The following is a 16315-nucleotide window of genomic DNA, read 5'->3' on the forward strand; positions in this document are numbered from 1 at the left end:
ATAGAAAGTTTATGAGTTCAAGAAAATGGTAATGTAATTAGTTTTGTCCAGACGAACTGCACGCTGGATAGCAGCATCTTCCTTTTGCCTGTGTGCTGTGTCCCCCGCTGCTCTGTTGGATGGGGGTTATTCAAGGCACGATGCGTTTTGTGGTGTTTCCTTTAGCGCTTTTTGAGTGCTGTGAATGATCAGTTAGGGCTTGGGCTTGTCAAATTGCCCGGAATTAATGGGGAAATGCGGAGGTTGGTGGTGGTGGGAAGTATAGAGGGCATTTGGTGGTGCCTCAGTCTAGTTTAAAAGTAGAGTATAACTACTATTGCTGCAGCTAAGTAATAATGCTGAATGTATAAAGCCATGTACAAGTGGTTTAGGCAGTTGCAGCGCTTAAAGGCAAGACTGCTGGTTTTTTACGTGCTATACAAAGCGTGTGCCTCTTCCCTTATTAAATAGGGGCAGCAAGTCACATCAGACCCATTGCTTCAGGGAATTAGGGTTATGGCTTCTGCATCCACTTACAGGTTGTCTAGCTTGCTGTTAGTATTTGAGATTAGCCACTGAACCCAAAAAGAAGCATGTCCACAGCTCAGCTAAAATTGAAATGCTGTTTCCAGCCCAGACATATAGGAAATGTCTTTTTTTTGTGCTAAAAAAAGGGAGCTGCATTGTAATGCTTATAAGTGCTTAAGAGTACAATAAAAAGATGTCTTGTGTCATGAAGGCTTGCAGAGATTTACTTGGGAAAAGGTTTTCTATTTTAATAAAACATATTGCAACAAGGACATGCTTGCTGTTTGATACATTTGCTGCATTCAGAAAGGAAACAAACAATAAAAAAAGATGATTATTCAGTAGACGCCTGACAGCATTTCGCTAGTGCTGTTGTAAAAAATATCAAATTCTTTCTTACAGTAGTTACATACTGCTGCTAGTTTAATTTTAAAATGGTTACCACAAATCCTATGGAGTCCTCTCATGTCCCAGACAGGTGATGACAAACAACTAGGGTATCACAGCTTAAAAATTAAATAACTGCTTTATGCAGACTGAAGCAGATGTGTTTCCCCTCACAAACGAGTCAGGCTGAGACTGTGCATGTAGCTTTACTTGCAATAACCTGTGAAGTTGTAGTAATCTGAATACTTACAATTATCTGTCTGTACCCTTAAGCGCGTTAAAACACTGGGAGGTTATTTCTCTGTATTCATTGATATCCCTTCATATTGGGTAAAACCTCCTAGATACATGTTTTTTTCATTTTTGTATTGGAACAATGTGATAATAATATTTTTCTGTTTATTAAATTAGCAACTACTCCGTGAGATGCAACAGATGGCAAGTCGCCCCTTCGCCTCCATCAACGTTGCCTTAGAAACAGATGAAGAGCCGCCAGATCTCATTGGGGGGAGCATAAAGGTGAGAGCTGGTGCTTTAGGATGGTCCTCACCATAATTAATCATGGATGTTTGTTTGAAGCTGTGGTTAATGCAATAATCCCAAATCCTCTATTTGTTATATACCTCCGAGAAACTGTCAGTCTGGGAGGTCCAGCACAGATATTGGTTTTATTTGCTTTTATCCCTTCAGGTATGCATTTACAACTTTTGGGCTGGTTTAGATAAAACTTATGCCATTTGGAGGGTATGAGATTTTGTGTTTGCCTTGTTAGTTTTTATGCCTTGTAATAGAGAAGAATGCAGCTTTACACAGTAGAACATTTGGCTAGAAATAGCTATAGGTGCTGCAAATAGAAATCATTTTCCTGCGATATCTCAAAGCAAACAGGAATACAGTAATGTCTGTGTGCTGTAATAGTGTTAACATATTTCTGATTATAAATATATGTTCAATTACATCTTGTGATGCGCAAATAGGAGCATGGAGAAAGGCTGGCACCAAGCTAGCATGTTCTTAGACACAACACATTGTATTTTTAGGAGAATCATATTTTAAAGGAGACTAATAAATTGCAAGATCTTTTTAATGTGATGCTTTGACTAGCAGACCTGTATACAAAAAGAAAAATTAAGAACCTAAGAACATTGAGTATTTTCCTTTCCTGTCTAAGGTGGCTGTTTTACTTTATTTAGACTTCAGTTTTTTGGAAATCTGCCTCATTAGTCCAGGCACAAAGTTTCTCACAGTCTATTACTGTGAAAAGAAAGCAGGTTCTGCTTTTCTATTAAAAATGTATGTATTTTATTTATTGTAAAGCACATGAAAACAATCTAACCCAAGAACTTTGGTTTGGTCAGTAATAATATTTAGGTCTTGGCCACAATTAAGGTTGCCTGTATAGCTTTAGCTCTTCCTTATTTCCATGCGAATATAGTCTTTTATGGCAAACGGTAGCACTTTTTTCCCCTGATGGGTGTCTTGCAGCATGTTCTGGGTGGACACTGTGTAGAAGAAACTTTTCAATATATTGTCTTAGTCTGATGATTTGTTCGGGTTATTTACTGTGTTCCATCCAGGCATTTGGTCCCAAGCTTGAATGATTTCTATGATTGCCCCACCTTTGAGTTCTTCATGAATTAATCGTTACCTTTCTCTGAATTCAGGGATTGTTGTCCCTGTTTTTCAGAGATGAACCTTGGAGTGTAGTGAAAATAAAGTAAAATTTGCAAAAGCACTCAGTAATTTGGGGTAATTGAGTGACTGGGCAGCTAAGCTGACCTGTCTCTGGGACCTCTCCTTGGAGGCTGTGAGTGGTTCTACTCCCCATTAACTTTCATTTGACTCCAGATCATTCAGTTTTTCTGAGTTTTTACAATTTCTGTACTTGTGTTATGAGGACGGTAGGCATTGGAAGTCATTAATAGCTCACCAAGACTCTGAATTACATGCTGGTAAAATCCGATTGTCACTCAACAAATTAGAATGAGCCTTTTTTTCATTGCTTCAATGAAGAAGCCGTGGCATGTGTATGAATGTTCCCATTGGGCTGAGCACGATTTGTGAGGCTGTAGGCTGGCTGCTGATGGTTTTGGGGGCATCTGTCCCATCTGTCTGGGGGCAATTCCCTTCCCCTCTTCCCGTTTTCTGGAAATAAGCTAGCTAAAAGCACCTCTCCTTTAGGATCAGGCTAGAACAAAGCTGCCCCAAACTTTTTGATCTCTGACAAGTTTGTCTGCGCTCAAGAGCTACAGAGAAGATGATAGTAAACTTTGGATCTCTTATGTTCTGATTAGTGTGTTATTTCTCCTCTTGTTCAGCTGGCAGTGCTTTTACATTTTTCATTTGGGCTTTGTTGTTCACTTTCTCCTCCATACCTTTCTGCTTTTTTGTCCTCTTCTGAGTTTCTTCTTAGATTATAGGAATGTTGAACTCGAGTTCTCTTTGGAAGTGCTTCCATGGACAGCACTGCAGACAGGATTTCATCTTTGTCTCACTTGCAGCTACGCCTCCTTGCTTTCCCATGTCTGCCGTCACCTTCCATATCTCACTTGTCTGACCTCCTTGGGTTAGTCAAGAACGGATGGAGAAGCCGATTTTAAGCATGATAAGTAAGACTGTGGACAGATGTCCTTTTTCGGACCCAGAAATTGTTACCAACTGCTAATTGCACTCCATGCTGATAACTCACACGAATGTTTCTAAATCCACTTCAAGCATAAATGAGATGGTCTGATTCAGGCAAACAGCACAAACCTTCTACGGTGACCTCAAGCCAAGTAGGGAACATGGACATGGGCTGTTGTGCCAGCAGGTAACTTCATCTGCTGAGAGATCTGGGTGCAGAACAAGGATGCTTGTCCATGACAAGGAGAGTCACTAAATTTTGGAGGATTTCGTGTAGCTTTTTATCATCTTGGAGAAGTTGAGAGTGGGGGACAAAAGTATGTCTAAAAGTCTGGAATGTTTCGGCAAAGTTGAAATCATACAGAGAGGAGGCTCAGGAAGCTTGTGGGTTGTGAGAAACCTGAGGAATGACGCTTCTGACATAGTCTGGGCTGTCGGATACTGCATATAAATGAATTTAAATAGAAGTGAAAAAGCAGTCTCAATGGGCTCAACTTTGGTTTTTCTCCTCATCCCTTTTGCACCTGCAATGGGGAAAAAGCTCTTAGCAGGAAGGAGCTGCAGGAATGTAGGCTGGGATGACACAGGATTGTAGAACTGCATTTGTCTTTTGTGTTTTGTCTGTTCTTTAATTATGAGCCAAGAAAAGAGTGAAGAGAAATGTTGACACATTGTTGGACTGTGAGCCATTCTTCAGTTGCACTGCTTTTCGCTGTGTCAAAATTTGAGAGCCTTCGTTTTAATGCAAGAATTCCAGACTTGCGTTATCATAAATGCATTGATGTTTTTCTTTCCCCATGTGAATCAAAGCCTTTGGTTAATAACAAGTTTATTTGAAGGTTACAAAGGAGAAGTGGAAAATGGGACGTCTTGTCTGCAAGAGATTAATTTCCTTTTCCATTGTGCATAGCCAATTGGCAGCCAGCGTCAAGCTAGTTCCATCCTAAGCTAATGTTTTCCAGCTGGACAGTATTAGAACTGTGTTTTCAATTAGTATTTTTCCTGGGGTACTTAGAAGTAATAGGAAGTGATTTACCTGCAGGGAAACTATTCATATAACAGTCTGCAGCTAGGCAACACGTAACTAGCTGCTTTGGTTTATTTCCCACTCAAGAGATACCCAGTGGATCGCAAGTCTACCACTAAATTTGCTTAGTTATTACAAATCCATTGGCTTTTCTCTGCGGCTTTTTGTGTGTTCTGAGGTGCTGCCTATCGCAGTTTTTTTTCTAAGAGTATTTAACATCCCTGGATATCTAGGATTCGTCCAAGTGCCTGAACTGGGATTACTGTAACTGAGGCTTTTTTAGGTCTTGTTACCTAATTAATCTAAGTCTTGTAGTCCTCTGCAATGATTTTTATAAGAAGCTTTCCTGAAAGAATTTGGAATTTTGACATTGATTTCCAAGTATCTTGAAGTTGGTAAAGGCATGAAGCTAAGGCTTGTTGATTCTTGGGAAAAACACATACACAGCATATCAAGCAAATGCTTAGCTTGAGCAGAACACTTACAGCATCAACAAGAAAATTGTTGCATTAGAAAAAATTATCCTTCAGCTGGAAAAAAAATTGTCTTGGAAGCTTTTAGAGGATTTGAAAAACACTCTTGTAAACTGGAGCATTTGCCTGGTGGAGCTGGTCTGTAGAGCAGTCTTTGCTGTGCTCTGTTTAGGGATCCAATGTGCAAAGCCAGTGCTAAGAAGTGATTATTTTTGCATCCGTGATCAACAGGCTGTCCACATCTATAGTTGCCTAAATGGAGTGAGAGAAGTATTTGGTGAGCAAAATCCGTCTGAAGTTCATTTAGCATGTTCTGTACCTTCATGCCGACGTGCATTTAATTGTGCTGCGTTAAGCTTCTGAGGGCAAAATAGCTGCACTGCAAATCCCTAATCAGAGATCAGCTCACCAAGCTGGCTGATTCCTTAAAAATAGCAGAAAAACTAATGGAAAAATAGCATCTTACTCTAGTAATTAGTTTGCTTTGCTATGGGAGAAAGTGCCGTTGAGTGGTTTAAAGGCTGCCAGAAGGTTCCATCTGTTCAAGAAGTACAGAGATGAAGTGGTGGGCTGATTTAGGAGTGGGTCAGGGATACCATAGATTTATATTTTCAGTCTACTTGTATTTCGCATCTGAGTGGTGCCCTTGTGAAATTCCTTTTACACCGCGATGAAGTTGCAACCATCAGTAATGAGCAGAGAAGTGAGAAGTTGGAAGTCCTGTGCTGCAGAGCGATGGGTTTGGAGAAGCTGCATGGGTACCACTGCGGTGAGGAATGATTTGAAATGAAGCTCCAGCACTTCTACATCTTAATTTTTACATGTAGCTCTGAGCCCTGCTGTGCTGAGCTGTTCCGTGCAATGAAATAAGTTCAGTGAAGAATAGCTAAGGGCCAAGGAACTGATTGTTTTTAGAGCTGTTATCCTGCTATGGTTGTCACTCTTGGTGACTCATTGCCCCTTTAGTTCATTTTGCTGACCTATTATTTGTCTGTCAAATTTGCTGATGGACCAGCTTCTGTGATCCCCTCCCAACCCACTTCACTTAAAATGAGCCGGGTTTAGCACAAGCGCGGGGAGCACGAAGTCTCCTGCTTCGCCGTGCCACCGAGCTGAGACCGGGGGGGTCCTCGTGCAAGCAGGCAGATCTGGAAGGGCAGCAGGCACGAGCTGTGATGTACAAAAGTAGTCTTAAGTTGAAATGACCAGGCTATCAAGATGCACTGGAGGGGGACAAAGCAGGTTTTTCAGAGGTGGTATAAATAAGCTGAAAGGACGAGTCATTCCTTATTCTCAAAAGAACAGAGGAAGGTTGGAGGAAGGGGATGAAATTGTGGGGGGATAATAAACTGAATAATCTTAATCTGATGTGGCAGTTACTGGAGATGGTTCATGCACAGCCTTCGAGGCCGGAGAGGCTGGTTTTATTTCGCCTGACCTGTCTAATGCAGGCTGCTCGGGCTTGTTAGCTTGCCTTTTGAAATGCAATTTAATTTCTAATGTATTATTTCTGGGGTTTCTAGCATTTGCTGGTTCTAGGAGCTTTTCCTTGCATTAATGGTAAGGCATTCAAAGCATGTCAGTGTGTAGCCGTCTCCTTGTCTTTAGCAAAACCACTTCTTCCACCCATTAGACTCGGTCCGTGTGCGGGAGCAGATGGCAGGAGCCCTCCTGGTGCATCAGGGTGGTGAGGGACATGAAACAAGAAGCAACATCCCAGCTCGTACTTCATATTTGCTGTTAATTCTGCTTATGCTGGCCCACTTTCTAATTCATGGAAAAGTGTATGATCCCCTTTGAAGGAGTGCCGTGCTAGATGGAGTTGCCAGTGGTAAGAAGGGAGCGTTATCTGGGCAGCTGAGGTGTGTAAAACGGATTAGCTGCACTAGAATTGCATATAGTCTGGCTGTGATTTGTACTGCAAAAGCAACAACAAAAATACCTGATAAAACCTTCACCTAATGAATTATTTCCAGTTAACTAGTGCCGGGTATCTTGTTTTGATTTCTGTTGCAAAATTAAGAGACTTGGGGGGAAACTTTTGCCACTTCCATTGTGCAATATGGAATATAAATATTTGGAAGAGAGCTATCATGAGATCAACAGAGACATCTGTTAAGTCTGCCTTGTATTTAGGGAAAACTTGGCTGATAATTGGGATTTAACTAGTTTGAGATTTGAAGACTGTAAATTTTTCAGCAGGACGGACCCTGATTTTAGCTGATAAAGAGGAATTTGCTGGAGGGAGAGGAAGGAGCACGAAGCTTCCCACAGGAGAGGTTTTTCTAAGCTCTTTTTTCCCTTTAGTGCAAACGAGCGTCTCTTCTGATTGAAGTACTAATAACGCCAGCAGCTTCTCAAAAACATTATTGGGGACCTATTTGCATTCCTTTATGCCAAGTAGTTATTTTGTGTGTCTTGTGTTGGCATTCTTCATCCAACTGTCCTATTTCGTTGGGTTTTTCACTTACACTTTCTGAAATACAAAAACCAGCCAAGTGGTCAAAAAGAACCAGAAAAATCCTGCCTCTTCACCCGTACAAAATCGAAATAAATATCCACCGTTGGCCATATGTATTTTGCCCAGATTTGTTACCCACGGCCTTGTCCATCCCGTCCCCTCCCCGGGGTGTCAGCAGCGAACTGAAAAAGAAGGGTGAGTGTTGGCTTACGTGAGTGGCAACGCTCAAAGCTGTGACATGAGATTTTGTCATTTGAGGGTGACTGCTTTTGAAATACAAACTTGCCTAGCGATTTCGTTTCCTTCACTGAGAGCTTGTGTCTGTGTTTTGCTGGATTGACAATGTGCGCTTTAAAATAGAAAGCAGTTGTTAAATGCAGTGGGAGCGAACTTGGTGCCCCACGAGGCTGGTTTGCTCCCAGTTATTGGTAACTCGGGGTGCTCAGATCTGTATTTTCAATTTAGACTGTTAGCATTCTTCTGAGGGTTTGAATATGTTTTTTATTTAGCTCCTCATATGCAGGAACCCAGTGTTGGGGCTGAGTTGCGAGCAATTCATTCCCCAGTGCCTGTGGCGCTTCCAAGGTAGATATCAGGGACAAGGTAAATGTAAAATTTTAATCTAGACTCATTTACTGCAAATTATTGCTGGAATTTCATTCATCTCTATCTTGGAGGACATACATATTACCCTGAGAATATGATTTTTAAAACTTAATACTCTATTTTTTATAGAAAATTGCTTGTAACTTATTTTACAAACGTTCAGTCAGCTTTTAATGGCACAATTTAAAAACTTGCAAATGGAATTTGACCCTTTTTCTACAGAGTGAAATCATCTGAAGAAGTGGAATCAAATAATGAAGTTGAACTGTTTCAGTAATGTTCCTCTGCTCTTCCCCCACCATAAGATTTTTCCTTTATTTTAATTTCCTTACTGGAAATTGAAAACCATGTAAGAGTTATTTGATCAAACCATAGAAATAAGTTTTCTTGTTAAGGAAAAAAAAACTCTCAACAGTATTTTTTTATACATTTTGAAAAGCAGTATGCTGGCAGTGTATTACAGAACCTAAATAAAATTGATGGTGTATTTTTTTAAATTACACAGAATATTTATTGTTCTAGCCATTAGTTTTATGTGACACGTTATTAACCTTTAGAATTTGTCGAATATAAGCAGCGTAAATAGAAATAATGAGACAAAATAAAAAAGAAATGTTTATGTTGAACATCATGCCATGCAACTGGATTGTGGAAAGCATTTGGCTGTGAAATTGCCTCCCAAGGGAACTGGTGGTGTGCTCTGCACCTGGGTCACCTAGAAATAGTCCAGACGAAGTCCCGGGAAATGCCCTGTTTTGTGTAGAAAATCCTGCTGGGGAAGCCAGACTAATTAGATGACCTAATAGGTCTCTTACTGCTTTTAACTACTATAATTGTTTAAGCTTTACACATATTAAGTACATATCAAAACTCATAAACAACTGAAATTGCTTGGCTTTTTAGTGCTGGTTTTGCCAGTAGAACCATCTATGGAAAATAGCTGAGAACAGATTTCTCTGCCTCTAGGAACAATGGGGCCATGTCACCACTTAGTAAAATGCCATTAACATCATATTTCCATCCAAAAAGGGCCGTCTCTGTTTCCAAGCACTGCCTTACACAAAATGCATGATAGCACTTTCCCAACAGCGCACCTTGCCCAGTAAAGCGTGTTAAATCTGTGTGCCAGGCTGAGAGGTCTTTGCTGGTTTGTTGGTCTTTGCTTAACGTTTGCAATACTCTGATTCCTGATTGTGGGTTTTTTTTTCCCCCACCATTTCCACTGGTCGTAGCTTTGCCGGTGTGGATGAGCAGTCAAAGACCATTGCAGAAGAAAGGCTTGTGCTATCAGCTGCATGAAATTGTCGCTCCAGCTCTCTCACAACGTTTCTTTGAGGACACGGAGTAGCTTTAGGGAAGGATGCCTGACGGGTAGACCAGCTGCAGTTGTCTGTTTGTAGCACAGATACAGCACAGCATCCCCTTCACTGACCTCCACCCTTGGTTGCAACCAGAGGGAGATAGTCTTCTGGTTTTCTTACTGCTGCTGTGCGTGTTGGCTGGGTGCAAGCGTGCTCCGTGTTTCATGACTCAGGGGCACAGCTCCTTTTTAATGAGCCGCTGGTTGGCTCGTAGGGATTGAACCAGTCCACCAAAGGTCAGATCCTCTTACTCTATTAACTGTGGTCTTTGCCCACCCGCTCCAGCAGCTGGGCTCCGCTCCCCGCTCTGTGCCCCCCTCCTGGTGTGGGACTCTGCTGTTCAGGCACTGCACAAAGCAGTCACCATGTGCCAAGTGTCTGAGGGATGCACCTTATTTGCATAGATTTGAATAATGTCTACTTTATTGTGCTATTAAGCCTTCAATAAAAAAGAATTGCTTCTATAATTCAGCAGTGGGTTTATCAAAACACTCTAAATGAAAGTCTTTGGCAGAGGCTGGTTTTAACCATCTGATGAAAGGTGTTACGAAGTTTGGAGATCTACATATTTTTTATTTTTTTTTTAAGTGGGCCATTAAAAACCACCTGTCAGACTGAAGCACAAGCATTTATAATGACCTGGTCTCTAGTTCCCAAGTCCACTCCAAACCTTCTTGCAGAAAAGTGGCTTGGATCTGCAGCAAGAGCATTCAAAAACCACGCAGGAGGCAGATGTGCTGCAGAGGTGGGGAAGGAAAGGAGAAGTGAACTCTTCTTAGGTCTCCCCACAAAAATTCAACTTGATGAAACCAGCCGGCTTCTCCTTATCTGCTTTGCGCCGTGGTAGCACCTACACAGGTCATGTCAAAACTTGAGCAGGCTCATGGCAAGACCGACTGTGGGTGAGATCCACAGTCAAGATAGCCGTTAAGTTGCTGGTTGAATTACCCACGTTTTTTCCTCCGTGTCTGCAGAATATGGTCCCCGGGCTCCACCGCTGGGTCGTCTCTATATCTCGCAGAGGGCACAGTATGCCCTTCACTCCCGGCTGACCTCTTGCTTGCATCAAATTCATCATTCCCGTCACTCGGCATGTGAGTCATTTCATCAGGCTGCGCTTTGTCTCTTGGTCTGGCGAGCGCACGCTTGGAGATGGGATGTGGTATGAGTCACAGTTCAAAAAGCAGGTGCCTGAACTGGTGCTGTCAAAAATAAATTTGCAGGACTTGGTTCTTTGTGCTGTTTTTTTGCTGTTATTAACTGCAGCTTGTGTCAGGAAAACGGCTGGTTTTGATGGACACTAGACCATTCTTTCCCCTTTTAGATGTAAGATCGGGATTAGCTGCAGCAAGATGATCTTGTGCTTGGTTTGTTCCTTCCAAATTAGCTTGCGACTGCCTGACAGATTTTGGATGCATCGTTGTAGAAAGTATACTTCCTTGCTTTGCATGGTTAATAGAAACAAAGTTCCACATGTGGTGAACTATTAACAATTGTTTAATAATGCTCAGCTTTTCTGAGCAGGTTGAAAAGGGAAGGAAGGAGGCTCAGAGGTATGTCCTCTGCCCCTCAACTATCTGTGGTACATCAGATAGATTAAAAAAATTCACTGCAGCATGAGGGTCAGACTCATGCCTGTGAAATAACACTGAATTTTAGGTACCTGCATGCCTGGAGTCTGCTGTCACTCGCCGGGGGACAGTGCTGGCTCCTGTTTGGGGCTCTTTCAGTACCAGTGACACCCGTGTGGGGGCTTCTTACGGTTCAGAGTGGGATCAGGAGAGCAGAGAGGAGGAAGATGTGTGATGTTCAGGAAAGAAATAAAAATCCCATGGAAAGGGAAAGATTGTGCCCACAGGGACTCATAATGAGAGTTTCTGCTGCACGCTCAGGGTTCATTAGTTGGAAAGGGCAGAGGAGGAGAAAGGGTCCTGCTTGGGGCTGAGAGATGAGCTAAATTACACTCAAAGTCCCTTCAGCTCTGTCACTGAGAGCTCTATAATGAACTTTTTCTCTTCCTTACCTTTTTAGGATGTGTGGGAGAATCAAGGTGGTTTTGGTAGCATTAACAGGGGTCCTGTCAAATCCTGAAATGCCTCTCAGGTCACCCAAGGTCCACAGCAGCAGACGAAGTGCGGAGAAGGGACTGTTGGGAGTGCTGGAGAAGGGAGTTTTTGCATTCAAAGAAGAAATTCAGAGTGTTGATGTTCATATTAGCCAAACGAAGGCTGAGATGTACACTAGGGTAAAGCCTGGGAGTGAGTCAAGTCACAGAAGAACATCAGATGGATGAATAAATTTATGTGGGAAAGAATTGAGGTTAAAAGAAAGTTTCTGCTGTCAGACCAGTGGGATCCAGGAGCGGGGAGCCTCTGGAAAGGTCTCACAGAGTTGATGGCACAGGCTGAAAGTGTGGCTGATTTTAAAGCAGAGCATTGGGCTTTTATGGGCAGTCACCTGCATTAGTGAAGGGCAGGATTCGGTGACTGTGAGAAGTATTTTCCAGCCTCCTGCATATTGGCTGGAGGATGATGAGCGTGCTGCTGAACATTTCCATGACGTTATAAAGCATATTGGAGTAGAGTTGCACTGAACTATTTATGTTGGGGACAAAACAGAGTTGCAGAGCGTTTTGATTAGAGTCATAGAATCATAGCATGGGTTGGAAAGGGACATTTAAAGGTCATCTAGTCCAACCCCCCTGCCATGGACAGGGACATCTTCAACTACATCAAGTTGCTCAGAGCCCCGTCCAACCTGACTTTGAATGTTTCCCAGGGATGGGGCATCTACAGACTCTGGGCAACCCGGTCCGGTATCTCAGCACCCTCACTGTAAAAAATTTCTTCCTTTTATCTAGTCTGAATTTCACCCTCTTTTATTTTAAAGCCATTACTCCTTGTTCTATTACTACAGGCCCTGCTAAAAAGTCTGTGCCCATCTTTCTTATAAGCCCCTTTTACGTACTGAAAGGCCACAATAAGGTCTCCCTGAGCCTTCTCTTCTCCAGGCTGAACAACCCCAACTCTCTCAGCCTTCCCTCACCTCTTCCTCAGCAGAGGTGTTCCAACCCTCAGATAATTTTTGTGGCCGTTAATCCAGTGGGATTTAAAAGCCAATACATTAAAAAGGTATTAGAAAGGATAGTCTCTTCTTGACTCCTTCATCGTTCTCTTTTCCCCACTACTTCTTCTCTGCTTGGTCTTTGCTGCTCACTCTGCTCAGCGCTGAGTGTGAGTGCTCTCTGTAACACCCAGGCACCGTGCTCCAACCTCTGGGATTCAGCAGGACTGTATTATTAACAGTGGAATAAGTAGGGTACTTGGCTCTCTGCAAAAGAAAATGAACTTTGTGCTCAAGGCATGTTCCACCCGTACGCCAGAAGTCCGTGGGCTGTATTTCTGCAGTTGCCTTCTCTCTGGGCGCTCTCCATTACCTCTGGTAATTGAGTCGCCCATGGGATATAGCACCAGGGTATGCTTGGTTGCTTTGTGGGAAAAGCGTTATTTTGAGTTTGATCCCTTTGTTGGGGGTGGGGAGAAGATGAAGAAATCTGCAGTCATAAACCGGGCAGACGGCAGCTTACGTCGTTAAAGCCTGTAGAACACGTATTTATCTACCTCGCACAGACTAACAAATTGTTGTTGCAATCATTACAGTAAATATGAGATATGAAAACAGTTTTAAGTTTCATTTTGCTTGCTGTCGTCTCTTTTTTCTTTTTTATTGAGCAGCAGTAATTTAATAGCATTGTTTGACTCCTGTTCATTTTTTTCATTGTCTTGCATTGTATTGAGTTTCTGTTGAACATTTAAGTACAGTAGTACAATTTTATGCCTAATGGAAAAAGCAATAATTATTTCATTAATACCAGGGTAGAATTTGTCCATACTAAACCAGAAATCAGAAAGCACTGAGTGTTTGAGGTAAAATGGGGTTTCTCAGCTTTTTTTTGCTTATGTGGGACAAAAGAAGGCACTCTCTTGTAGACTTGCGTCCTCATCTTACTGTTACGCCATCCCACAGTAACACTGATTGTGTGTAATTGTGTGTGGCATCAGGGCCCAGCTTAGGTATGAACGTATTTTAGTTTCTGGGCTGTGCTGTTGCATTTTGTCTTCCTAGTGACATATTGAAATTGGCTGTTGATCATTCAAATAAAACCTTTACAGGAGAACAGTGGGAGAGTGATGTTCAAAGATGCTGAGGGTGAGCAAGGGATCCGGTCCCCTGCTTCTCTAGGGTGGGAGAAGGCTGGCTGACCGTTATATCTGCATAGTTATCAATTCACATTTTATCTGAAAACTTTATTTCATGTCCATGTTTGTAATGTAAGTGTAAAATATTCGTATTGAAAGTAAACAAGCTTGAGTAAAGCATGTTAAGAGTAGTCCATCATAGGGTACGGCAGGTCACTGAAACCAGATTCAGATCCAGGATCACAAACCATTCCTCTGAATTCTTTGCTTTTCAGTTTAAAAAAGGACAGTACAATCCAGAAGACTTTCTAAAGCACTTTCAGCTCCCAGAGCAACAGGCTACCTAAGAACATAGTCCAGAGTGGTCTAGAAGACTGCTGGAAAATGAACATGACCCCTTGGGAAAGAACAGAAATGAAAAGACAAAATTGGGGGAACACAGCTTAAAGTAAACAACAGTGAAATAGAGTGTGGTTCGGGAGTAAATGTTCTTTGCCGTGTTAATGCGTACAGCGCTGTGAAGGTCTTACGTGGAGTTAAACGCTGGAAACAGAAGTTGAACTGCCAAATTGCAGTGGTCAGACGTGCCGATGTTTGTGATACGCTGCTGATGGGTTCAAAGGAAATAAAACCTCGATCCTGTTGTTTAGTGTAAGCTGCTCCTTCGTTACTGAATTTGGGGAGGAATACCTGTCTTGTGCAGTGCTTTCCTTTTTAATAACTAGATTTTTATTAAGTAATTGTGGTTTTTTTGCAATGACTAGGGTTTTGATTGTTACTAACATTGATTTTAGCTTTGCTAGCTACGTTCCGGAAATTTGCCAAGCACAGAAACATGGTTCATGCCCTGAAGCTTGTACGATCTGAAAAAGACGACGCTGGGGGAAGAGAGCGGGTGTAACACACTGTATAACATTTGTTTTCTCCTCTTCCTTCCCTCGCTGCAGACTGTACCAAAGCCAATAGCGCTGGAGCCCTGTTTTGGGAACAAAGCAGCCGTTCTCTCTGTATTTGTGAGGTTGCCTCGAGGACTTGGGGGTATACCACCACCAGGCCAGTCAGGTGAGGAGTATCATTGTCTCTGCTGGCTTGGGATTAACTCTGTGCTCCTTCCCCAACCTTACGGTTTCACCTTACAGTTTCAGACTTGATCCCGCAGTAATTGCTGTACCCACACCGCAGCTGAGGATGTGCTTGGGTTATTTTTAGCTAGGTCCCTCCTAGCTTCCAACCTGAGGTTTGATTCAATTTCTTGGATCAGTTGATGGATGAACATTTGATATTTGGCTTACACTTTAATTTATGGCTGGAGAAAAAGGGGGATCTGGCACAGACAGGTTTGCAGTAGTTACTTGTGAAACTAACTTGCCTCCCAGCCTGTTCCCCCCTTCATTCCCAACTTCGTTTGAAGAGAGACATCAAGTGCATGCCCTCCTCTTAGCAGCTCTGCGCAGAGAAGTTTTCTCCATCCGGCTTAAGGTTCCCAGCCTCTTCTCACTTAAACCTGCGTGCAGGGCACTGAGGCATAAGCTGCTGGTCGGTTTGTGATTTAACTGGGATTTCTCCAGTGCCTAGTGAACATGGTGAAGCAGGGGATCTTAATAGAGTATTAGGTGGGTGTGAGATGGGGTGGGTTGGTTGTGAGCTGTATTGAGCTAAATCCCAGGTGGCCGACAGTGCTTTGTCTGTGGATTTGCCGGGAGTAGGTTGCAGAGATGATGGATGTCCAAGAAGTGCTGTGAAACATCCATGCGCAGGTGCTTTGAGGATTTATTCTAGCACGTCTACTGGTGCAGGGAAAGACACCTCCCTTCAATATTAGGGGTTTCACATCCATTAATACCCACACTTCTTATTGCCAGCTTTTTCTACTGCAGTTGCTTTCAATAAAACATGCAGTATTTAAAACTTATTTCAGAATAGCAGCTAGAGTTTAATCTCTTAAGCCAAAACGCTTTTCTAGTTTGCCTTTTTTAAGAAGAACTCAAAAAATGATATTCATTTTGTGGCTCGAAGGGTTTTTCTCAGCAGTGGTGGAAGGATTTGTTTCTGTGGCTGTTTTGTTCCATGACTGTTTTGTTTCGTTGCCTCAGGTCTTGCAGTGGCCAGTGCACTGGTGGACATTTCACAACAGATGCCAATTGCCTACAAAGAGAAATCGGGTGCAATACGGAATCGGAAACAGCAGCCCCCTGCACAGCCAGGAACCTGTATTTGATGCATGGACATCAGAAACTGTATAGGGTTTTAAACAAAACGGAAAAGTAATACCGAGGAGGAGGAGAAGGATTTCCAAGTTGTGTCACAAGAGACTAGAAGCACTCAGAAAAACACAACTTCCTTGAACCCAACTTTTTCTCTCATCTACGTGATAGTTGGCTTTATTTGACAACTGCTCCACTTAAGTTTTACTGACACGTGACTTCAGATTGCTCCTTTGTTTTCTTCAAGTTTAAAGTAAAATAATTTTATTGCAGGTCCAGTAACATCCAATCGCCACCATTCATGGTCAGTGTAAATAGAACTGTAGTCCAATATGAATGACACTCAGGTTTATACATGGAAAGTGCTTTGTAGTTCATGTATTTATCAAACTGTACAAAAAGAAAAAGATGCAGTGTTTACAGGTGTCAGCTCTCAACACATAAACACTACTATTAATCTTCAAA

At 42.3% G+C, this 16315-nt stretch overlaps 1 protein-coding gene across 1 annotated transcript in view; it reads left to right on the forward strand.

The window, feature by feature from the left end:
* Positions 1-16315, forward strand: part of ATRN (attractin) — a 162824-nt gene extending 146509 nt beyond the window's left edge. Inside the window, exons 27-29 of the mRNA XM_054204306.1 lie at positions 1306-1413; positions 14594-14708; positions 15740-16315. Of these exons, the coding sequence (XP_054060281.1) occupies positions 1306-1413; positions 14594-14708; positions 15740-15864 (348 nt within the window). The 3' untranslated portion in view covers positions 15865-16315. The remainder of the gene's footprint in view (positions 1-1305; positions 1414-14593; positions 14709-15739) is intronic.

Source organism: Rissa tridactyla, chromosome 5, assembly GCF_028500815.1.
Source record: "Rissa tridactyla isolate bRisTri1 chromosome 5, bRisTri1.patW.cur.20221130, whole genome shotgun sequence".
NCBI lineage: Eukaryota > Metazoa > Chordata > Aves > Charadriiformes > Laridae > Rissa > Rissa tridactyla.